The 24,830-nt window shown below is 34.9% G+C and overlaps 2 protein-coding genes across 3 annotated transcripts; one reads left to right on the top strand and one right to left on the bottom strand.

The window, feature by feature from the left end:
* Window positions 1–1,024: 1,024 nt before the first annotated feature.
* Window positions 1,025–8,359, bottom strand: LOC114916299 (putative LRR receptor-like serine/threonine-protein kinase At1g06840). 2 transcript variants are annotated; one of them, XM_083072898.1, is made up of 6 exons: window positions 8,036–8,359; window positions 5,980–6,085; window positions 5,547–5,697; window positions 5,173–5,244; window positions 4,982–5,053; window positions 1,025–4,768 (listed from the first exon to the last, which is right to left on the bottom strand). In XM_083072898.1, exons 1-6 carry the CDS (start codon window positions 8,036–8,038, stop codon window positions 4,672–4,674), a joined length of 501 nt encoding a protein of 166 aa, XP_082929024.1. In that variant the 5' UTR covers window positions 8,039–8,359; the 3' UTR covers window positions 1,025–4,671. The 2 variants fall into 2 exon arrangements, with proteins under 2 accessions (XP_082929024.1, XP_029128529.1); XM_029272696.2 differs by having other exon boundaries at window positions 8,050–8,344.
* Window positions 8,360–19,332: 10,973 nt separating this feature from the next.
* On the top strand, window positions 19,333–19,845 carry LOC145957495 (uncharacterized). Its single transcript, XM_083073761.1, has one exon. It carries the CDS (start codon window positions 19,333–19,335, stop codon window positions 19,843–19,845), a length of 513 nt encoding a protein of 170 aa, XP_082929887.1.
* The last annotated feature ends 4,985 nt before the right edge of the window (window positions 19,846–24,830 follow it).

Genomic DNA, 24,830 nt, shown 5'->3' with positions numbered 1-24,830 from the left:
AACTTTGACCATGTTGGCTAATGACTCTGGAATAGGACCTGACAATTCGTTTTCATCAACTTGGAGTCTATCCAAATTCCAAAGATTGCCAAGCTCATCTGGTAAACTACCGGATAACTTATTCCCACTTAGGAGCCTACATTGACAATACAACAAAATAACCATGGATTACTACCATGTTCACTACTGTTCCATCATCAACACTTACATTCAAAAAATAGAACATCAGAAATTTCCTCCAAATTTAAATTTTTCCTTATAAACTTTTTATACAAGTTTATAAACTTTTTTGAGAGTTTCTGTACCAAAAATTATTTTTTATTTTGAATAGAAAAATTCTTAAAAGTGTTATTAACTTGTATTCGAACAAATTCTTACTTGATTAGAAAAACTTGTTGAGAATTCCGTTGAAGTACTTTTATTTATAATTATAGATTAGGTTACTTCCCTCAACGGACTCAAACACGGCAAGTGTACCGGCCGTACAAGTAGTAAAAATATCGTATCCACAGGGATTAGAAGGTAAACTAAGCATTCATTGGCTACTTGTGACTTGAGAACAATCCCAATAAATATGAATATGAATTTAAGAACAAAACTACTGGAATTGTTAAAACACAAATAAATGAATTAGAAATGAAATGGGGTGAGAAATGGTAAAATGGACACTTGAAGTTGTGGGGGTTTGATTTCACCAAACAAACACTAGAGAATCCTATGTCTCTTGTTACATTCATTGTTCAGTCAACCATAAATTTACTCAGACCTAATTCCTTAGAGAAAGAGCCTAGGTGCAAAATATTGAATATCAATCCCTTGAGTACTCAATACCTCCACCCGCATTACCGGTTAGGGTTTTAAGACTACTAATGGGTCAAGCCCTATCCCTAGGTACAATTCCCACTAGGCATATGTTCATAACTAGTTTCAAGGATATTTCCCAATACTCAATGAAACCTTAAATCATGCAAAGGGTGATCAAGCCAAAGCAAGCATTAAGCATAGAATCATACACAACAAGGAATGAAACAAAACATATATATCATTAAACACAAAGGGATTACAATAGAGTTTGTTGGTTACATCAAAACCCCAATACAATGGATAGAACCTCTCAAAACAAAGAGGGGAAAACTAAAATAGAGATGGAAGAGGAAAGGAAGAACCGAAGGAATGATCCACCGTGGGAGGCTTCCGAAGCCTGAGAATCCCTCCTGCAGAGCTCCTGGAGGCGCCCCTGGGCGAATGAGGGAGAAAACCCTCGAAATTTTCCTTTTATGCAGCCTGAGGAGACAAATTAGGGTTATTGCGCCCGGCGCGTTACACTTAGCGCCCGGCGCGGGCTTCCCCTGATGCTCAATGTGCTCGCGGCCTTGAATTGCGCCCGGCGCAATTCTAAATTGCGCCCGGCGCGAGGTTTCCAAAGGCTGAGAGTACTCTATTTTATGCCCGCCCGGCGAGATTAATACGGCGCCCGGCGCGGTTGCCTGCTCTGCTCCTTAATTCTTTTGATTTCCACTCCTTTTGGCCTTGTTATCCTCAATTCTCTACTTGAATACCTGCATATACAAAAGAAACCAAAATGAGAACAATTATATTGCAATGGTTCAAAGGATGAGTGGAATTTGTTCAATAAGTCTCATCAAAAAGAGGTAAATTTGAGACTTAACAACTCCCCCAAACTTAGAACCTTGCTTGTCCTCAAGCAAAAGGTAATTAATCTAGCAGATAACAAGTAATGCATGTGAGTCAATTTCTACATCCTAGTTCACTTGTATCTTCTTTTCGCAAGCATGAACCTCAGATGAATTTCCAATCACAATTATTGCAATAGAACATGACAAGGTGCAAACAAAGGTTTCAAAAGAGATCAAAGAGCTGAGAAAAGCTAATGACTATCTATGAATGTATCCTCACTAGGAAAGTGTTTCTCTCATATGCACACTAGTGTATAGGGGTGAGTGTTTCTCTCATATCTACTACTCACGCCATAGGATTCAACTTTGCTCTTCGTTTCCAAATGAAACCAATGGTAATACACATGCAGGCACTTATCACAAGGGCTTTATTAGGGCAATTTAAGGTAATTAGGGTCAAGCATAGCGGTTTCATGGTTTTTCAAGGAATAAGGGTGCTATAGCTTAAGAGAATACTTGAAATTTCTTCAATAATTTCTTTCTCCATACCCCAATGTATCATTTTAGCACATGCCCTCAACCAATTCCAGCCATTAGCCTTTATATGATGCATCTGTACACTTTTGCATCTTATTTCATTTTTTTTTTTTTTTTTCCGACCACATACTTCTTCTTTCTCAAATTTCTTCATTCTTCAACTCCCCCAAACTTATTTGATGTCATCAATTTACTCTCTTAACCAAAACAAAGGTTTATGGTTAATTTTTCAAAGTTGGGATAAGTGGAAGGTTGAGTGTTTAAGCTTAGGAAGATATGGGTCAAAAGAAAAATAAATATGGCTTTTTGGCTTAGATGGTTATCAAAATATAGAAATGCCTTGATCATGTAATTGCACTACACTAGCAAACCACCCGGGAAACTCAAGCAAAGTCTATCATGCAACATAAGTGTAGTTTCTCTCATCAGTATTTAGGCTCAGACCTCACTCGGTTGGCATCCACAGATTATCACACTCAGCTCAGTCTATGATCAACATTGAAACCCGTATGCAACTAATCATGAACTAAAGCTCTAATATGACTTGAAAATGTCTAAAGTACACACACCATAAACATTAAGCAAACCTCAATCCAAAATTGATCACATACAAAACAAGTATTCAACAAGATTAAAAACCATGCTCTAGCAGGATATTCAAAAAGATGTACCAACCAGAGTAATCCAAAAACAATTAAAATACTGAAAATAACAACAGAAAAATAAATTGCAAACAGAGGTGAACTAAGGTGAGCTTCATCTATTTCCATCAAATTTGGTCATCTTCCTCAGTAAGTGCTCAACCGCATCTGCATCAGCAGCTCCACTCCCCCACATTTAGAAGCCTGGTCCCCAGGCCAACCAGTATATGCCTGCAAGTCCTAGTAACCAGAAGTTGTGAAAGAGTATAATCATGAAGAACATGGTGAGCATAGTATACAATGATGACCATACAATTATATCAAAAATGAAGAACAACCTTAGACCAAAATTAACCACAAAGAAACATGCTTGAAAACAGAGAAATATAGGTTCAGGAGAGTGCTCGCGCCGGGCGCAGCACAAACTCGCGCCGGGCGCCATATCAGTAAAAGGCCAACGAGGTTTAAATTCTGATACCGCGCCGGGCGCAGCACAAACTCGCGCCGGGCGTGGTACTCTGAAATGGCTACATTTTGCCTAAATTTGCTTTGAAGGGAACCTTGTAACCAACCAGAACCAGAATTACCTCATATCTCACACTCCAAACAAAGTATAACCTATATTTACTCATTTCAAACATGATTCACACACTTAACAAGTAACACAAACAATACATAACACAAACAACATATAACACAAAACATATTTACATATAAACAAACAAGTCACAAATAGCTATAAATACTCAATTTGCCATTCTAATCCCCGGCAACGGCGCCAAAAACTTGTTGAGAATTCCGTTGAAGTACTTTTATTTATAATTATAGATTAGGTTACTTCCCTCAACGGACTCAAACACGGCAAGTGTACCGGCCGTACAAGTAGTAAAAATATCGTATCCACAGGGATTAGAAGGTAAACTAAGCATTCATTGGCTACTTGTGACTTGAGAACAATCCCAATAAATATGAATATGAATTTAAGAACAAAACTACTGGAATTGTTAAAACACAAATAAATGAATTAGAAATGAAATGGGGTGAGAAATGGTAAAATGGACACTTGAAGTTGTGGGGGTTTGATTTCACCAAACAAACACTAGAGAATCCTATGTCTCTTGTTACATTCATTGTTCAGTCAACCATAAATTTACTCAGACCTAATTCCTTAGAGAAAGAGCCTAGGTGCAAAATATTGAATATCAATCCCTTGAGTACTCAATACCTCCACCCGCATTACCGGTTAGGGTTTTAAGACTACTAATGGGTCAAGCCCTATCCCTAGGTACAATTCCCACTAGGCATATGTTCATAACTAGTTTCAAGGATATTTCCCAATACTCAATGAAACCTTAAATCATGCAAAGGGTGATCAAGCCAAAGCAAGCATTAAGCATAGAATCATACACAACAAGGAATGAAACAAAACATATATATCATTAAACACAAAGGGATTACAATAGAGTTTGTTGGTTACATCAAAACCCCAATACAATGGATAGAACCTCTCAAAACAAAGAGGGGAAAACTAAAATAGAGATGGAAGAGGAAAGGAAGAACCGAAGGAATGATCCACCGTGGGAGGCTTCCGAAGCCTGAGAATCCCTCTTGCAGAGCTCCTGGAGGCGCCCCTGGGCGAATGAGGGAGAAAACCCTCGAAATTTTCCTTTTATGCAGCCTGAGGAGACAAATTAGGGTTATTGCGCCCGGCGCGTTACACTTAGCGCCCGGCGCGGGCTTCCCCTGATGCTCAATGTGCTCGCGGCCTTGAATTGCGCCCGGCGCAATTCTAAATTGCGCCCGGCGCGAGGTTTCCAAAGGCTGAGAGTACTCTATTTTATGCCCGCCCGGCGAGATTAATACGGCGCCCGGCGCGGTTGCCTGCTCTGCTCCTTAATTCTTTTGATTTCCACTCCTTTTGGCCTTGTTATCCTCAATTCTCTACTTGAATACCTGCATATACAAAAGAAACCAAAATGAGAACAATTATATTGCAATGGTTCAAAGGATGAGTGGAATTTGTTCAATAAGTCTCATCAAAAAGAGGTAAATTTGAGACTTAACAATTAGATGTGAAGTAACTATAATTATATGTTACAAAGGAAAACACTGTTTATTTGACGAGGAACTATACTAATAATTTATCTGCTTTAGTAAAGTTCTTACAGGAGTTCCAATGATGCAATATTTCCAATTTCCTTCGGTATTGTGCCTTTCAAATTGTTCCACATGAAAGACCTTCAAGCATAAAACAATGAGATATTAGCATGCCATGGCCATAAGATATTACCTTCTTTTTTTTTCCGATACCTTATTTTTCCTTTCCGACCAACAATTTATGATATTAAACAACTCACAGTATCTTAAGCTGAGATAGCTGACCAAGCTGGGGTGCTAAAAATCCCGAGAGATTCATATTCATTAAGTAGCTTCATTCCGAAAGAAGAAAATAAGATAAATAAATAAAATTGGATATCATAAACTAAAATTAACTCATACATAAATTAAAAAATATATTTTGGAGAAGTTTATATGAGAGTTTCTCCAAATTAACTTATAAAAAACTAATTTTAGTTTTTAGAAAAATTTATTTATTTTTTTTTTCTTAGAAGTGTTTATGGAGAAATTTATCTAAACAAAAGTCTAATAATTTTGTTTTATATAAATAACACTTTATAATATCTAAAAAGAAGAAATTGAAATTGAGAACAATGGGATGAACAATGCATACAGCTCTTGGACATGGAAGTAACCATCAGGCTCCTCCCTATCAAAACACCAAACCCCAGTCCAATTTGCCATACATGGGTCACCTGAATTCCAGTTCCTCAGATTGTCCATGGGATCAATCAAACCTTTCTTGATGTCTATCAATGCATTTACTACAAATATAGGACAACTAATTTACGTTAAAAACTTCATATGCCAAAGCAAATTACATGGAAACATCAGACAAAGGAAGATGAACTGATAATATACATGTAGCATACAATCCTAGACTTATTATCATTATCAATTTATCATAATAACAAGTCCCTCTCCCCCTTTTTCAGCTTGGACTGAAATTAGTCTAAGTTATGTTGTTTAGTATATAAAATCACACGCCAGAAAGGAAAAAAGTGAAACAGAAAGATTCAAAATTTTGTAGGCCTTTACAAATTCACCTTCTGAAGGATCTGTTTGTGAGGCTGCTATGAGGATGATAAAATAAGATGAAACAGCCAAGGCGTATCCATGAATTCCTAGAGGGGGCATCACAGCATATATATCCTGAAAAGGATGAATGAAAAAGAAGTACTGAAACATTGTAAGGAATAATAAGCTTCATTCATGTCCTACATTTAAAACATAAAACGAACACTTCATTGGCCTAAAATTTCATGCAAACAAGACCAAATTAACCACTAACCCTCACATCTTTGTCGTTTGCCCAGATAACATCAATGAAATTTAAAAATAGAAACACCAGCTGAAAGCCAGCCTCGTACAATAACATGCAGTATGATTTTTTTTAGTTTCAAAGTTCAAAGTTCGCAAGTTTGTACAATAAGAGACTGTTTGGTTTGATATTGATATATATATATATATATATTTACAAAAATGTCATTAATTTCAAATAACTACTAAGTAGATAGTAGTGTTTAATCTAAGGATTTCTCACATGTTATTGATTTCTTGTCTGATAATTATGAAAGTATCATCACTTATTTATAGGTCTTTGTGTCAAAAAAAATATACATGATGCTCTCTTTTAAATTTTTTTTATTGTTGATTAAAATTTATTAAAAATCACAAATTTTTACAAATTATGTATCTTATTTAATAATTCTTTATAATTTAACGGTAACACCATTAAAACTTATTATTTGTATTACTTAATTTATGATATACAAAATTCTTATTAATTAAATTGAATATATAAAATTTTATACAATTTAAAATTATTTGATATTCATGTAGGAGTGTCAACAGAGTTGCAGACACACTTGCTGGTCGGGGCTCTCACAGGTCTCATAACTTATCCGATTCATTTTAAGTCAAAATTTGAATCGATTTATTTAATAAAATCAACCAAATTACTTAATACATTTTTATAAAATAAAACGATTCAGTTTGATTTTTTTTAAAAATAATTCATACATAAATATAAAATAAATAATTGTATCATACATAATCGGTCTAATTTTAAAATATTCGATCCATATTTCTAATAATAAAAAAATAGATTGATTAAGTAATCTATTTTTATAAATATGAATATTTCTAATTTGACTTGTGCCATTTTGTTTATCATTCGTGACATGTTGTTTATCATTTGTGTGAATATAATATACATAATCAATTAATCATAAAATCGGTTAGAATCTATCGACACTAACGCTATAGTTTCAATAGATCCTTACACATCATAAATATATACATAATCCAACTATTAGGTAAATTAATTTACATTTTAAGAAGAAAAAAAAGTTATTTTTTGTTACAGCATGAAAAAGTTATTAATAATATAATTTTAACACTTAGCATTAATAGATCCTAATCCTATATAGAGATAAATAATTAATTAATTAGATATTAGATTTAAGATTATATATATATATATATAGATAGATATATAGATCCCTCTCCTCCTTCTTCCTCACACCATAACGATGCCTAGGAAAATGGCATAAATTAAATAAATCCAAATAGAAACATGCTCAAGGTAAAATCAACAAAATTACTTGAAAAAGTTGCAAAATTAAAATAAATATAAGCCGATAAGGAATATATAGAAAAAGGTAAGACTTAATGTTACAAAAGTAAATCTTTAATATAAAGACGAGGCAATAAAAATAATAGAAACTAAACAGAGTAAAACTTACAAACATAAACTATCATAAAAGTAAATGAATATAATTAAGAGAAATTCTACAGTTGGGGTAGAACTTCTTTTGAAGGCAACAAACAATAGGGGTAGAATAAAACTTATAAATGTGAGTATTATAAACACGAGTTAATAAAACTTTAAACAGAGTAAATTTTATAAATATAAACCATCGATAAAACTAACAGGAATAAGATCGAAATAAAGTTCATAAATATAGAGGAGCTAATTAATATAAGCAAATAAATTAATAAAAATAACAGAAAAGTAAAAGAAATTACATGATAACTATTATTAAAGATAAGAATCATTGAAGTTGAAGGTAGCATGAGTTTGTTGGCTTTTGCACCCACCATTAGTCCATTACCTTATAATTAGCAGAGTTCTATCTCTTTCTCTGAATTCTCCTTTGTTGTTCTTCTATCCCTCTTGCTTTTCCTTCTCCTCTGCTTATTTTCTTTCGATTTCACTCCATTTTATAATGCCTTTTTGACTTTGAGAGTGGACTTAGCTGGAATAGATAATTAAGTCATCTTTTCCTAATGTATTTTCCAAAAATAATAATAATAATAATAATTGTGCCACCTAAGAATGTAGTTTTCCTGAAAATATTAAGTCTTTTCAGATTCATATAGTAAGAATGTAGGTAATTGATACCTAATGACAACAACATATATCAAACTGCAATTAATCCTGTAGAGATGTTCTCATTGCTAAATAATAGCAAATATGTGTAAGCAATAGTATTAGCCTGAAGAAAAAGTATTAGTTATAATCATCTCATAAGAGTTTCGATTAATTATTTGAACTTTTGAAGTAGCATATTATCATAGAATTTTCGCTTGATAATCAAATGTTAAGAGAGGTTTTGGAATAGCTCTTTTGAAGACCATATTTGGTGGTGGTGTTTAATGTTTTTCCTTCTTTATTATTATGTATTAAGATTTTAAATTACTATTTTAAATAAAATTTTATGAATCATGTTAAGTTTAATCGTATATTTAAAAATATTTATTTTATTTTTATTTTCAAATAAATATTTTAAAGTAATTAAATTAAACACAAATATTAAGGTAATATTTAATTAATGTTATTAATGTAGTATTATTTTTTATCCATCAAATTATAATGATAGTATTAAGATTCGAATTTAGGATATGTGCGTACTACCCTACCCTAACCTTAACCCTCCCCCACTAATATTTTTTTATTAATGTATTATTTATGTAACCATATAAACAAACTGATATTTTTAATTTATTAGTATTAACTATTATATTTACTAAATATTGGTAGAAAAAAAGCACTTTGTAACTCAATGTATTTTTAATATATATATATATATATATATATATATATATATATATATATATATATATATATATATATATATATATATATAAATAATGGAGAGGTGCAATTCAGAGGTAGTATAGAAATAAAAATATCCAAAAATATATATACACACATGTATTGTCTTTATCAATTATTAGTATAGAAGTATAGATAATATATTTATTCAAATTAATAAATTTAATGATAATATATGTATATTAAATCTATAATTTTTATAATGAGTTTATATAGATTAAATAAAATATAATTACTAAAATAAACAATTATATATTTTAATTGATGCTTATATATATTATTTAATTAAAATGTGTTTTAATGTTTAAATTCGTGTAATTTAACCTTTAAGAAGTAAAGATTTGTTGTAGGCGAAATATTTTTTATACACAAGTTGAATATAGGGTAAATACATTTTTTATTCTTCAAAGCATCTTAAAATTCAATTTTAATTCATACATAAATTTAGTATGTTTTTAATTAACAGTTTTTATATATAAAAAAAAAGTTGTAATAAAAAAATACAATTTAACTTCTCTTCTTATTTCTATCAATATAAATATAAATTCTTCTATTTGGATTTTATACACATTATTACTATAATTCACCTACATATAAAAATTAATAGGCATCTCAAATTTAGTGCATATTTGAATACAAATTAAAAACATTTTTAAGAACTACTAAAAATATAAAATAAAAAAAATTATTAATATTTTTTTATAAAAAAAAAACTTATAAATGTGTATCCAATAAAAACTTATCTAATTAGGCTCCCAAGTCTATTAATAACTCCAAAATGAAATATAAATTGACAACACTAAATGAGTCTCCCAAATCTATTAATAACTCCGAAATAAAATATGAATTGACAACACTAAATATTAATGGTTTAAAGTTTATTAATTAATAACTCCAAAATAAAATATGAATTGACACACGAAATATTTATGGTTTAAAGCCTATTAATAACTCCGAAATAAAATATGAATTAACAACACTAAATATTTGAATTTTTTACTCAAATAATAATATTTAAAAAAAAATTACCCAAATAACAATTGTACAAATTTATTTCCTCAACTAGCACCATTTACTGTTCACATTCAGAACGAGATGTTCTGAAACCAGAATGAGCCGTTCTAGATTAAAAAATAACACATGGATAATGGATCAGAACATGTTGTTCCAAATTCAAAATTAGCACACAAAAAGTAGAACCAGAACGAGCTGTTCTGAATCCGGAACGGGCCATTCTGGCCTATAGATTCAGATCATTTTTTTTTCGATTTTCACTTATCAAATACCAAAACTCAGAGTATACCATCAAGTGATTAAATTTATTGAATATTAACATTATAAATATAACTAAATAAATTTATTAAAATTCATTACAATAATAAAAATCAATGGTGGCGGAAACTAAATTCATGGTCAATATTTGGATATGTCTTCCTAGTGTGACCAGCAGTGTGATAATAGGAACAATTTTTTACACGATTATGTTGTTCTCTAATGTCCATCTCTATTCTAATCCTGCAAAACTTTGGCCGACCCTTGAAAGTTCTCTTGAGTTCTAGATTTGGCCACAAAGTTGGAAGAAACGTAACATTCGAGAGAAGTTTGACCTGTTGAGAGATTTACAATAAGGCTAAATGAATGTGGTATGATTGCGACAAGTTCTAGAAAGTTCATATCTCTTGCTCGCATGACCCGCTGGGAGATTTAGGGTAAGGCTAAATGAGATGTGGTATGATTGCGGCAAGTTCCAAAAAGTTCATATCCCTTGCTCGCATGACCTGCTGGGAGATTTACAGTAAGGCTAAATGTAATGTGGTGTTGTTCTCACCTGAGATTGGATCGGTGATGATCTCTCTAATGAGATTGGTGAGCCTCCACTGGTTCGCAGGTTGTCCGCTCCAAGATGGGGGTGGTACCTGCAAAAGAGACTCTGATGCTAAAGTTAGTACTTGATAGTGTAGATGTCTCGTATATATAGTAGACGTATCTTGATGATTTTAGGGTTTTTACTGTCTACCAGCGCATTGGCAATTTTAGGGTTTACCTCGTGATTGCGGCGCGATGACAAGATTGTATTTTTATCTATCTGATGACATGGCCTCTTTGGGCCGATGTGATATTTCGATGTCTATGTTTCATGACCGAGGTGAGGAGCTCGTCAGTAATGAGTTTACTGCTTGACCAGGTTGGTAAACTTTTGACCGAGTTGGGCAACTTGGTAAGGGACAAGTTCACAACTTGGCTAGGCCAGTACAAGTGTGATTGCGGCAAGTTCCAGAAAGTTCATATCCCTTGCTCGCGTGGTCACACTCCTGGTCACACTAGGAAGACATATCCAAATATTGGTCATGAATTCAGTTTCAGCCACCATTGATCTTTATTGTTGTATTGAATTTTAATAAATTTATTTAGTTATATTTATAATGTTAATATTCAATAAATTTAATTATTTGATGTTAGTTTCTGAGTTTTGGTATTTGATAAGTGAAAATCGAACAAAAAATTTTATTTATAGGCCAGAACGGCCCATTCTGGTTCCACTTTTTATGTGCTAATTTTGAATCTATAACGGCCCGTTCTGAACGTGAACAGTAAATGGTGCTAGTTGGAAAAATAAATTTACACAGTTGCTATTTGGGTAATTTTTTTTAAAAAAATAATATTATTTGAATAAAAAACTCTAAATATTTATGGGTAATTCTAAAAGAGTAGAATATCTATTAATATCTTAATGTTGTATCTTGTCAAGCAAAATTGCTAGCTGTGAAGTAGAAATTGTATTCTCTCTTTATGAGTATGTCAAGATGTCAAACTTTGGTTCTGCTCAAATACGAAGCGTTCTAACATGAAGTATTTGGATAAGTAATTTATGGATGAGGTAGTAAATATTTAAAAAATAATAATATTTAATTAAATAATTTATTTTACAATAGTTTTTTAATATATATTCAATAATTTTAAATTTTGTTTCATTCAAATTTTGAAATTTAAAATTACATAAATGTTTTTTTATAATAGTAAATAATTAAAAATAATAATCAAAAGTTTATTAAAGTTATTGGTGACGATTTCGTTCAATGACAATATTTTCTCTTCATTGTCATTGTTGTCAAGACAATTAATTGGAGGAGGAGGATCAACGGTGGAAGAATGGTGTGGAATTCATGTTGAGTGAAGGAAAAAAAATGAAAATTAAAAGGACATAATTATAAATTTACTTCACAAAATCTCAACCATTCAATTTAAAATAATAGATTTATAATTTATATTAATTGAAAATAGGTGAACTACTTGAAAAGATATTTGTATTTGATGTCTCATGGATGAACACTTATAAAAGTGCTTCATGTTAGAATTTTCTTCTATTACGAAGATCAAAAAAGACATTATACCTATTAGTAACATGTTTAAAAGTCAATCATTAGCGTTATGCGATTCTAAATATAAGTATATATTTTATTTCCATGTATCTTTATTTACTTTTTTTCTTGTTTAATTTCTCATTTTATGTGTAAATAATATAAGCATTCATTTAATATAAAATGATAATATGTCACAATTGATAGCTCTTAGTTGGATATCTAGATGAGTAAAAGCATTCTTTTATCTTATCGTAAAAAATGGAATATAATTTAATTTTATAAAATTGATTTATAAGATAAAAATTATTCTCTATTTATTTATATTATTATGATTTTATTTTTAAATAAGATGAAATCTCAACATCTTACATTATAGCATGTGATGTTTTAAGCATTTAAATTACATTTTTGGCATTCAAATTAATTTTTAGTATTAGTTCGTGTGTTCTTAATACAGAAATTATCTTCTTATTGATAATGTGCAATCTTTAATACGTACCAAAATTGGTTGCTAGAATTTGAGGTGGAGGGTAAATGTTACATTCCTTAATATCCATTAATATCATATTTCATCCAATACGCAAGACCTAAAAATATTGTTTTTTATAAAATATATATTTATAAAAATAAATTGTAGAAATAAAATAACGAAAGAAAAGAAAAATTTAATCAAAATATATAATTAGAAAACTGGTCTTTCATTAGAAAAGAAAAATGTGCCTTTCACATGTTCAAGTTTTGGCAGTATATTACATTTTTTTTCTATAGACTGAAAGTGCCATGCATGCTATCCGTAGTGGAAGACCTTACGTCTTCGTTGACTGCTCATGAATACGTTTCGCTTGACTTATCCTTCATAAAAATATGAAAAATGTTTTTAAACATTAAAGATAACAAAATATAATCTTATTAAAACATATTTTTAAACGTTATGAAAATTTAAGCATGTTCTAAATATAATCTTAATTAAATCATCCTTTAAATGTTTATACATAAGATAAACACATTTTTATATTATACATGTTATATAAATATAATTGATCATGTTTATATGTATGTATATATATATACATGAACATATATATTTTCACATAATTAAAATAATATGTATATAATTTTAAGTTCAAACTATATTCATCTCATTATAAATTTATAATTCCTACATATAAAAAAATATCATCTCACCATAAATTACTCACACATCCTCTTAATTATTTGGTGCAACCAAACAGACTTTTAAAATCTAATTTCACACACTTAGATCTTTTTTTTTTTTTTTTTTTTTTTTTCCATTTCTCCGTACCATCTTCCACTGTCTCAGCATGCCAGGGAGCCATAATGTGATTCGCCCTTATGCGTATAATATATTGTTTTTACTTCTCACGGCTCTTAATAATCGAAAATGTTTAAATTTAATTATATTTTTAGTTTCTATAATATATTGTTTTTATTTTAATTTTTATAAAATTATTATTCTTTAAATGGTTATATATATATATATATATATTTATCATTTTCCTTATTATTTTATTTAGTATTTATAATATATATATATATATTAATTTAATTTCTATAATATTTTGTTCATTCTAAATTAATCTCATTAAAAAAAATAAAGACTAAAAACAAGCTATTCACATATTACAAAGATAAAAATAAAAACTGAATTTATTATATGAATTAAAACAAAATAACAAACACAAATAAAAGGCCGAATTTTAAAAAAAAATAATTTTATAACAATCATAATTAAAAAAATGTAATATAATAGAGACCAAAAATATACATTTTAACCAAATATTTATATATTAGTACATTAAAAATATCTCACAGTAAAGAATTGAAATCAAAGGTTTTTTTTTTTTTTAATAATTCATCCATACACTTTTTAAGATAAAATTGTGAGATTTATGCTAGTTAAAATAAGCAATATCATTATACCATAATAAATTAATATAAACATATTTTTTTGCCATCTCAATATTTTTAGCTATCGAAATAGCTAAGACACATAATTTTGGTATATGGTTGGTTTAAGTACAAATGTCTCACTAATTGAGACTGTCGAAACAAACGAGACCACAAAGAATTGTATGCTCGAGTCATTATAATGAAGATTATGCAGTTAATGAAACAACCAAGTAAGGTTAGGAGTTTGATCCAAGAGCATTATGGTTAGTATAAATAGTTTCATAAACAAGGTAAAATTGTTATTTCATTTATCACTCACCTAGATACTTATTTCAAATTTAGCTTCGACATTGAAGGGACTTTTGTAGGTACCACATTCTTCCAAAATTATCGATCAATTAAGAAGCTTTAAGAACTCGACAACAGAGATTTACTAGTTTACAATTGAATATGCAAGGCCGTATCTAGAAAATTTGAGGCCTTGGAGGCCTTGGGCGAATTTTGAGTCATATTATTTTTTGGCAAATTAAGACATCTCTCAGTTAAATTAAGTTAAAGACTAATCCTCCGAAGTACGAGATTCTTTTAAGAAGTTGATTTCTTCCAACAAGTATTTTTTCATACATACGAATCAAAGATTGAACTTTAATCCCATGCTTAAAAGACAGTTATTTATCAATTATGTCACACCTTATTAGTTATGTTATGAACCAAACTCTAATATAATTCATCATACTTATTTTTATTTTTTTTTAACTTTTTGAACAATACAAATCTATTAATTAAGATTTAATAACCAAATAATTTTAACATTTTATTTAATGATAATTCATTCAGTCATTATATTGTAACATATATAATTCATCTCAATTATTTTAAAAAGATAAAATTATTTTAACGATGGCTCTAATTTCAAATATTTATACTATTTTATAGAAATTGCATGTAAGTAAAAAAATTTATTTTAATATAGTTTAATATTTTAAATAAGACATAATTTATTTTTTATTATTTATTTTAATATTTTTAATTTAAAAACACAAATCAAAATACCGCTAATACCAAGTTAATGCTCACTAAAACTTAAATTTATTTTGAATTAATATAATATTTTATTTTTTAATTTATCCTCTTTTTAAATTTTTATTTATTAATATTGACATAAAATTTAAATTTATTTTAAATTTTAATATTTTTTCAAATAAATTAAGTATAAGAAAATAAATAAATTTAATATATGAAGGTATTATTTAATAATTTAAATTAAAAGAATTTTTTTTTATCTCTAAGGCAGTGGTCTCACTGGTCTTAATCCTGTGAAAATGTAAATAGTGAGATTTTAACGATATAATGGGCTAAACTTGAAATAATGTACCTGATTTTATTATTTTATAATTTTTATTTATTAAAATTTTTATCAAATAATTGCTAAACTAACTATAAATGTTATACATCCTTGATATGAATAAAAATCGGAATGAGTCACTTCATAACGGGGGAAAAGTGAGACTTACATAACTTGTTTAATGTGGCATACAATGTCATATCACGGTCCATTTCATTGTTACCATCTTTCTTTCTTTTATATTTTTCTTTTGACGTGATTGTTCACATCTTGAAACTCTCGTATGAACTTAGGGGTATTAAGAAGAAAAATAAATTCTTATCCTTAACTCATCATATACGCTGGACTTATCCGGAAAATAAATATCTTTTTGGATTTATCCGAAGATAAAAATATAAATTTAAATATATTTTTAATTCCTATAAAATTGGTAGTTGATCTCTCTATTTTTTTTTTCTAAAATCTATAAACATTATTTTTTATTTTTATAAAATGAGTAAATTTTAATTTTAATCCATATAAAATATTTTTCTTTGATATTCATCCCTTTAAAATCTAAATTAATAATTTTAAATTTTTAATAGTTATTTTAAGGTGGATAAATAATATTTATTTTAAGAATTTATAAATTTTTTTTAGAAGTGTTATATAATAATATAATATCAATAATAATTGTAGGTAATATTTAAGATAATTACTTAACTTTTTAATAAATGAAAAATTAAAAAATGATCACATAAAAATAAAGATTAAAAATAATAATTTTAATTTTATAAGAATGAAAAATAAAAAAATAAATTTACAAAGACTAAAATCAAAACTTGATAATTTTATGGAAACTAAAAACACATTTAAATATAAAAATACATATTAGGAGACAAATTTTTAAATTAAAGTAAGTTAACAAAGAGTGGAGCATATTTTTAAAATACTCTCCTGTCCAATTAACAAATATCCACTAAAAAGAATCATATTAAATGTAGATATAATTATTATATACATCAAATTTTTTTTACTAATATTTAATATAACTATATACTTAGAATTCGAATTTGAATTTGAGACTACTGATTAAGTTAGAACATGTAGCACTTTTCTATATATATATATATATATATATATATATATATATATATATATTTTGTATATTGTGAGACTATCTTCTATTCCTTTTTCCAAAAATTTAAGAACCATCACTCTAAATTCTCTCTTTTCTTTGCTGGCTGTTGGTCTCAAGTTTCTCTAAAACTCTCTCTTTCACTCTTTGCTTGAACTCAAGGTGGTGGTGCTGAGTAGTGGGGTGTCCTAGCTGGTGTTGGGTTCCCCTTCTCCTTTCTCCTTCATTCAAGCTCACCTTGTTCCCTCTTTTCTCTGCTTCTCTCCCCAAACGCTCGAAAATCTTCACCCGAGGTAAGGGAAGCTAGTTTGTTTAGTTTTTAGTTGAGAATGAATCGTTGTAAGCTCCTTAGCTGTTGAGATTAGTTGGTGTTTGATGATTTTTGGGTTGGATTGTTGAAATCGGAAGTTTTGGGGTTTTTGTGGGTTTTGGCAAATTTTGGGTCTTTTGATGATTTTATGGTTGCATGTGAGAAATGTTGATGTTTTCGAACTTCTGGTTGAAAATCGAGTAACATGGATGGTTTGCATGTTGGATTTCTGTTGAGTTGTGCAGGTTTTGGTTCAAATTTTCGAAAATGGAGTGTTGCTGCTGAGCTTCGCGCTGAGCGCTGTTCATCGCGCTGGGCGCGTGGCCACCAGGGGACCCCATTTGGCCAAGCTCGCTAAGCGCAATGATGAGTGCGCTGGGCGCGCTTGAGAATGTGGGTCTCTGGTTGGCCCGCGCTGAGCGTGACTTGGACCGCGCTGGACGCGATACTCGTTGTAACTTGCTTTTGGTTCATGAGGCTGCGCTGAGCGTGACCCTTTTCGCGCTGGGCGAGAGACTCCTTAGGAGTCTCTGCCTTGTGGGCGCTGGGCGCCATTCCGAATTGCGCTAGGCACGAGACCAAGGGGTGGTCCCTGCCTTCCCCGCGCTGAGCGCTGGGTTAGGCACGCCGGGCGCGTGAGACTCCTTTGAGTCTCTTCCTGGCCAGCGCTGGGCGCAATGGCCATTGCGCCAAGCGCGAGAGAGCCTTGGGTTCTCTGGTTGAGTCCCGCCGGGGGCGGGCACACCTGTGTTGGGCGCGTTGGCCCCCTAGTACTCTCTGGTTGCGCTGCGCTGAGCGCAACCACGTGTGCGCCGGGCGCGGAGATGAGATTGTTGTGTATGATGTTTTACATTGAGTTGAATTGAAATGGAAGGTTATGAAATGATGTCTAGTAGATAATGTTGTTGTTGACATTGAATTGTATCTGGTGAATGTGTTGAGAAGTGGTGTTATGTTGTAGATGATATGTTGAACTGTGAAGTTGATATGTTGAGTTGTACAGTTGTGTTATGTTGTAAGTTGATATGTTAAGATGTATAAGTTGTGTTGTGTTGGAATGTTGATGTGAGTTGATGTAGGCCGTAAGGCTGAGTTGTTGTAGGCCGTAAGGCTGAGTTGTTGTAGGCTGTAAGGCTGAGTTATTGTAGGCCGTAAGGCTGAGTTGATGTAGGCCGAAAGGCTGAGTTGTTGTAGGAGATCTCCGAGTTGATATGTGTGACGACGCATTGTATGCTTATTGATGATCATGTTGAAAATCGATGGGATGTATGTTGATGAAGTGTTGATAGTCGTGGTTGTTTATATTTTCTTAAATCTTTCTATATGTTGTTTCTTTTTGTGCTAGCTTACCCTTTGTGTTTCCATGCGGTTGGACTGCTATGATCGTACTATGTACGGGAGCAGAGCAGGGATAGGCGGTGGATAGTGATGAGTCGGCAGCTGATAGATGGAGCTGACTTCTATGGATGTTTTGTTTGTTTTGGTCACTTGACATAGTGACTTTTGATGAAATTCTTGTATTGCATGCCCTAACTCTAGTCGGACTCGGGACATATGTATATATTTATATTCTAGACTCTATATTTATATACTCATTCTATTCTATCTAGTGTTTCCGTTGTGCTGTGATTGTGAGTGTAGTGACCTGTCGGGTCGTTACACTTTAGTGATATCAGAGCAGGTCGAGTCTAGTGGACACTCTTTGGGGGTGGTTCCGTTAGGCTTTTGTTGTGTTAACTCTGTGTTGAGCCGTCTTGTTGTGTTGTTTGTTGTGTTGATTGGTGTGATGAACTGTTGTGTTGTTAATTGTTGTTTGGTTGAGTGGTAGTGTACTAAATATACTATTATTTTTGTAGACAATGACTAGAACCAACGAATAGATAGCCCGTGCCATGGAGATGATGGCTATGGCTATGCAGCAGCAAAATGCATATTTTGCTAGGATGGAAGCTGAAAGAGCTGCAGCAAGACCCACGGGGTCACAGGAAAGCCGGGACCTGGCTGAGTTCCGGAAGTGTCATCCCCCACAGTTTACGGGTGAAGCGGATCCATAGGTAGCTGACCGCTGGATACGTGAGTTAGAGAAGATCTTTAATGTTCTGGGGTGTTCTCCAGAGAAGAGGTTGGCATATGCTGTGTATATGCTGGTGGGAGAGGCCGAGCATTGGTGGAGAAACACTTGCTAGATGCTTGCTGCTAGGGGAGTTACAACAGATTGGGAGTGTTTTAGGACAATGTTTATGGAGAAATATTATCTGGAGAGCGTGAGGCACGCCAAGGAGGCTGAGTTTTTGCGATTGCATCAGGGTGGGTTGCCTGTATCAGAGTATGCATTGAGGTTCGAGCACTTGGCTCGTTTTTATTCACAAGCTATTTTTGAAGCCTGGAAGTGCAGAAAATTTGCTGAGGGACTGAAGTATGAGTTGAAGAAGGTGGTGGTGCCTATGGCCATCACCGAGTTTCCTGCCTTTGTAGAGAAGGCGAAGATTATAGAGAGGTTAGAAGGGAGTAACCGGGTGATCAGAGCTGCTGAAGGACCAGCTGGGTCCAAGAGAGGAAGTGGAAGTCAGGGGAAGCTGTATGATAGGCCCCAGCTACAGCAAAGGGGTCCTGTTATTAGGCAACCTGCTGAGGCTACTAGAGGAGGAGGACAGGGTGGAGGTGTTGCCCTTAGGTGTTACAGGTGTGGCGGATCCCATTTAATCAGGGATTGTCCATACACTGAGAGCAGATGTTTCAGATGTTAGCAGATGGGCCATGTGTCTTTCAACTGTCCCACTAGGAGTAGACCGGAGAGGAGCACACAGAGGAGTGATGCACAGAGAGCTGATACTCAGAGGAGTAGTGTGCAGAGGATTGAGACTCAGAGGGGTGACAGACCCACTACAGCTGGTAGGGTGTTCGCTTTGACTGGTGCTGAGGCTTCGACTTCTTCTGACCTAGTGAAGGGGAAGGGCAAGGCTGCTGGTAAGGATGTGATGCTTTTGTTTGATTCTAGGGCTTCCCATTCTTTTATTTCCTATGCCTGTGTTGCTATGTTGGGAGTGCCTGTGTGTGATTTGGGGTTGAGACTGCTAGTGTCGATGCCCGCTTCTGCTTCAGTAGTCGCTTCTGAACTGTGTGCTGGCTGCCCCATTGTTGTGAATGGGAAGAAGTACAAGGTAAACTTGATTTGTTTGCCTTTGGTTGATATTGACATAATCTTAGGGATGGATTGGTTATCTGCCAATCATATTCTTATAGATTGTGCCAATAGAAGGTTAATCTTTTCACAGGAGGAAGATGAGTTATTGATTTCAGCTGGTCAAGCTGAAGTATGGTTGAGGGATGGAGCAGAGTGTTGTCTTATGCTTGCTATGATGAGTGTGGAGACTGAGAGAGTTATTTCTGAGATAGATGTGGTGAGAGACTTTGCTGAAGTATTTCCTAATGAGGTACCTGGGTTGCCTCCTGTAAGGGAGATGGAGTTTGGCATTGATCTGGTTCCAGGTGCGGGGCCAGTGTCAGTGGCTCCCTACATGATGGCTCCTGCCGAGCTGATTGAGTTGAATGGTCAGTTGGAGGACCTATTGGAGAAGCAGTTGGTCCGACCGAGCGTTTCACCGTGGGGTGCTCCTGTGTTGTTGGTGAAGAAGAAAGATGGGGGTAGTCGTCTTTGTGTGGATTACCGGCAGTTGAACAAGTTGACCATTAAGAACAAATATCCTCTTCCCCGGATAGATGACTTGATGGATCAGCTAAGAGGAGCATCGATGTTTTCTAAGATCGATTTGAGGTCGGGGTATCATCAGATTAGGGTGAAGAGGGTGACATACTGAAGACTGCTTTCAGGACTAGGTATGGTCACTATGAGTACGTCATGATGCCGTTTGGTGTGACCAATGCCCCTGCAGTGTTCATGGATTACATGAACAGGATCTTTCGGCCGTTCTTGGATAAGTTCATGGTGGTATTCATTGATGATATCTTGGCTTATTCAAGAACCTAGGAAGAGCATGGAGAGCATTTGAAGATGGTGCTAGAGGTTTTGAAGGCGAAGCAGCTATATGCTAAGCTTTCAAAATGTGAGTTCTGGTTGGATGAAGTGAAGTTCTTGGGTCACGTGATTTCAGCTGAGGGGATTGTTGTTTATCCGGCTAAGGTGGAGTCGGTGTTGCAGTGGGAGCGTCCGAGGACTGTCACTGATATTCGGAGCTTTGTGGGATTAGCGGGCTACTATCGTCGGTTCATTGAAGGATTCTCCAAGATAGTAGCGCCTCTGACCCAGTTGACGAGGAAGGAGCAGCCGTTCATTTGGACAGATGCCTGTGAGCGGAGTTTTGAGGAGTTGAAGAGGAGGTTGACTACTTCTCCTGTGTTGGTGTTGCCGGATTCTGGTGAGCCCTTTGATGTGTATTGTGACGCTTCTCACCAGGGTCTTGGGTGTGTGCTGATGCAACATGGGAAGGTGGTGGCCTATGCTTCAAGGCAGCTGAAGAACCATGAGCGAAATTATCCCACTCATGACTTGGAGTTGGCAGCGGTTGTTTTTGCCTTGAAGATATGGCAACACTATTTGTATGGTGCTTGGTTCAGCGTCTTTAGTGACCATAAGAGTCTGAAGTATCTGTTTGATTAGAAGGAGCTGAACATGAGGCAGAGACAGTGGATGGAGTTTCTGAAGGATTATAACTTCCAGTTGATGTATCATCCTGGTAAGGCCAATGTTGTGGCGGACGCGTTGAGTAGGAAATCCATCCACATGTGAAGTATGATGGTGAGGGAGTTGGAACTGATTGAGAAATTCCGAGATTTGAACCTCGGTGTGGAGTTAGCTCAGGATCACATTAGTTATGGGACAGTCACCATAACTAGTGAGTTCTTGAGGCAGGTTGGACTTAAGCAGTTGCAAGATGCCGAGTTGGTGAAGCTTCTTGGGTTGTTGGGTACCGAGAAGGCTGTTGGCTTCGAACTAGGAGGAGATGGAATCTTGAGGTTCAAAGGCAGAGTCTGCCTACCTCAGGATGCTGAGTTGAAGAAAGCTGTGTTGGAGGAAGGCCACAAGAGTAGACTTAGCATACATCCGGGTATGACTAAGATGTACCAGGACCTCAGGAAGACTTTCTGGTGGCCTGACATGAAGAGGGAGATAGCTGAGTATGTGGCGGCCTGTCTGACTTGTCAAAAGGCAAAGGTGGAGCATCAGAAGCTGAGTGGGTTGATGCAGCAGATGGAGATTCCAGAGTGGAAGTGGGATAGCATTACCATGGATTTCATTGTTGGGTTGCCTAGGTCAGCTAGGAATAGTGATGTTATCTGGGTGATTGTAGACCGGTTGACCAAGTGCGCACACTTCTTGCCTGTCAACATCAAGTGGTTCTTGGAGAAGCTAACGCAGTTGTATGTGAGGGAAATAGTACGGTTGCATGGGGTGCCTTCCAGTATTATTTCAGACAGAGATCCGAGGTTCACTTCCAGATTTTGGCAGAGTCTACACCAAGCCTTAGGCACGAAGTTGAAGTTGAGCTCTGCTTATCATCCATAGACGGATGGTCAGTCAGAAAGGACAATCCAGTCCTTGGAGGATTTGCTTAGGGCTTGTGTGTTAGACCACTTGGGTAGCTGGGAGGAGGTCTTACCGTTGGTTGAGTTCACCTACAACAACAGTTTTCATGCAAGCATTGGGATGGCACCATTCGAAGCGTTGTATGGCAGAAGATGTAGGACTCCTTTGTGCTGGTACCAGGATGGTGAGTCAATGGTGGTAGGTCCGGAGCTAATCCTACAGACCACTGAGAAAGTAAAGATGATTCAGGAAAGAATGAAGACTGCTCAGAGTAGGCAGAAATCGTATGCTGACAAGAGGAGGAAGCCTTTGGAATTTTCCGAAGGGGAGCACGTGTTTCTGAAGGTGACTCCGACTTCCGGTGTGGGTAGAGCACTGAAAGCAAAGAAGTTGACGCCGAGGTTTGTGGGTCCCTACCAGATCATACAACGTGTGGGTCCGGTTGCCTATCGGTTGGCTTTGCCACCGTCTCTTTCATACCTGCACGATGTGTTTCATGTCTCCCAACTGAGAAAGTACGTCCATGACCCGACTCATGTGGTGGAACTGGATGATGTACAAGTGAAGGAGAATTTGACGTATGAGAAGTTGCCAGTAGCTGTAGTTGATCATAAGCTGAAAAAGTTGAGAGGCAAGTCCATTGCCCTGGTAAAGGTGTTGTGGGATGCAACTACCGGTGAGGCTACTTGGGAGGTGGAGCAACAGTTCAGGGAGCGTTACCCGTTTCTATTCCCAAGTAAGTCCGTTTTCGGGGACGAAAACTTTTGTTGTTGGGGAGGTTGTGAGACTCTCTCTCTTTTTCTATTCCTTTTTCCAAAAACTTAAGAACCATCACTCTAAATTCTCTCTTTTCTTTGCTGGCTGTTGGTCTCAAGTTTCTCTAAAACTCTCTCTTTCACTCTTTGCTTGAACTCAAGGTGGTGGTGCTGAGTAGTGGGGTGTGCTAGCTGGTGTTGGGTTCCCCTTCTCCTTTCTCCTTCATTCAAGCTCACCTTGTTCCCTCTTTTCTCCGCTTCTCTCCCCGAACGCTCGAAAATCTTCACCCGAGGTAAGGGAAGCTAGTGTTAGTTTTTAGTTGAGAATGAATCGTTGTAAGCTCCTTAGCTGTTGAGATTGGTTGGTGTTTGATGATTTTTGGGTTGGATTGTTGAAATCGGAAGTTTTGGGGTTTTTGTGGGTTTTGGCAAATTTTGGGTCTTTTGATGATTTTATGGTTGCATGTGAGAAATGTTGATGTTTTTGAACTGTTGGTTGAAAATGGGGTAACATGGATGGTTTGCATGTTGGATTTCTGTTGAGTTGTGCAGGTTTTGGTTCAAATTTTCGAAAATGGAGTGTTGCTGCTGAGCTTCGCGTTGAGCGCTGTATATCGCGCTGGGCGCGTGGCCACCAGGGGACCCCATTTGGCCAAGCTCGCTGAGCGCAATGATGAGTGCGCTGGGCGCGCTTGAGAATGTGGGTCTCTGGTTGGCACGCGCTGAGCGTGACTTGGACCGCGCTGGGCGTGATACTCGTTGTAACTTGCTTTCGGTTCTTGAGGCTGCGCTGAGCGCGGCCCTTGTCGCGCTGGGCGAGAGACTCCTTGGGAGTCTCTGCCTTGTGGGCGCTGGGCGCCATTCCGAATTGCGCTGGGCGCGAGACCAAGGGGTGGTCCCTGCCTTCCCCGTGCTGAGCATTGGGTTAGGCATGCCGGGCGCGTGAGACTCCTTTGAGTCTCTGCCTGGCCAGTGCTGGGCGCAATGGCCATTGCGCCAAGCGCGAGAGAGCCTTGGGTTCTCTGGTTGAGTCCTGCCGGGCGCGGGCACACCTGCGCTGGGCGCGCTGGCCTCCTGGTACTCTCTGGTTGCACTGCGCTGAGCGCAACCACGTGTGCGTCGGGCACGGAGATGAGATTGTTGTGTATGATGTTTTACGTTGAGTTGAATTGAAATGGAAGGTTATGAAATGATGTCTAGTAGATAATGTTGTTGTTGACATTAAATTGTATCTGGTGAATGTGTTGAGAAGTGGTGTTATGTTGTAGATGATATGTTGAACTGTGAAGTTGATATGTTGAATTGTACAATTGTGCTGTGTTGTAAGTTGATATGTTGAGATGTATAAGTTGTGTTGTGTTGGAATGTTGATGTGAGTTGATGTAGGCCGTAAGACTGAGTTGTTGTAGGCCGTAAGGCTGAGTTGTTGTAG

This window comes from Cajanus cajan, chromosome 4 (assembly GCF_000230855.2).
Source record: "Cajanus cajan strain Asha chromosome 4, NIPB_CcT2T_4, whole genome shotgun sequence".
Classification (NCBI taxonomy): domain Eukaryota; kingdom Viridiplantae; phylum Streptophyta; class Magnoliopsida; order Fabales; family Fabaceae; genus Cajanus; species Cajanus cajan.
Note: the sequence above shows the minus strand (reverse complement) of the source record. Positions and strands in the feature narration are given on the sequence as shown.

What these genes read in the sequence shown, in the direction of transcription:
- LOC114916299 (XM_083072898.1), bottom strand. An exon ending in ACAAACAGATCCTTCAGAAG is followed by an intron (nt 5,698 to 5,979) that starts GTGAATTTGTAA and finishes CTATATTTGTAG; the next exon opens with TAAATGCATTGATAGACATC. An exon ending in CTATCTCAGCTTAAGATACT is followed by an intron (nt 5,054 to 5,172) that starts GTGAGTTGTTTA and finishes TTATGCTTGAAG; the next exon opens with GTCTTTCATGTGGAACAATT.
- LOC145957495 (XM_083073761.1), top strand. Translation starts at nt 19,333, where the DNA reads ATGTTTATGGAGAAATATTATCTGGAGAGCGTGAGGCACGCCAAGGAG.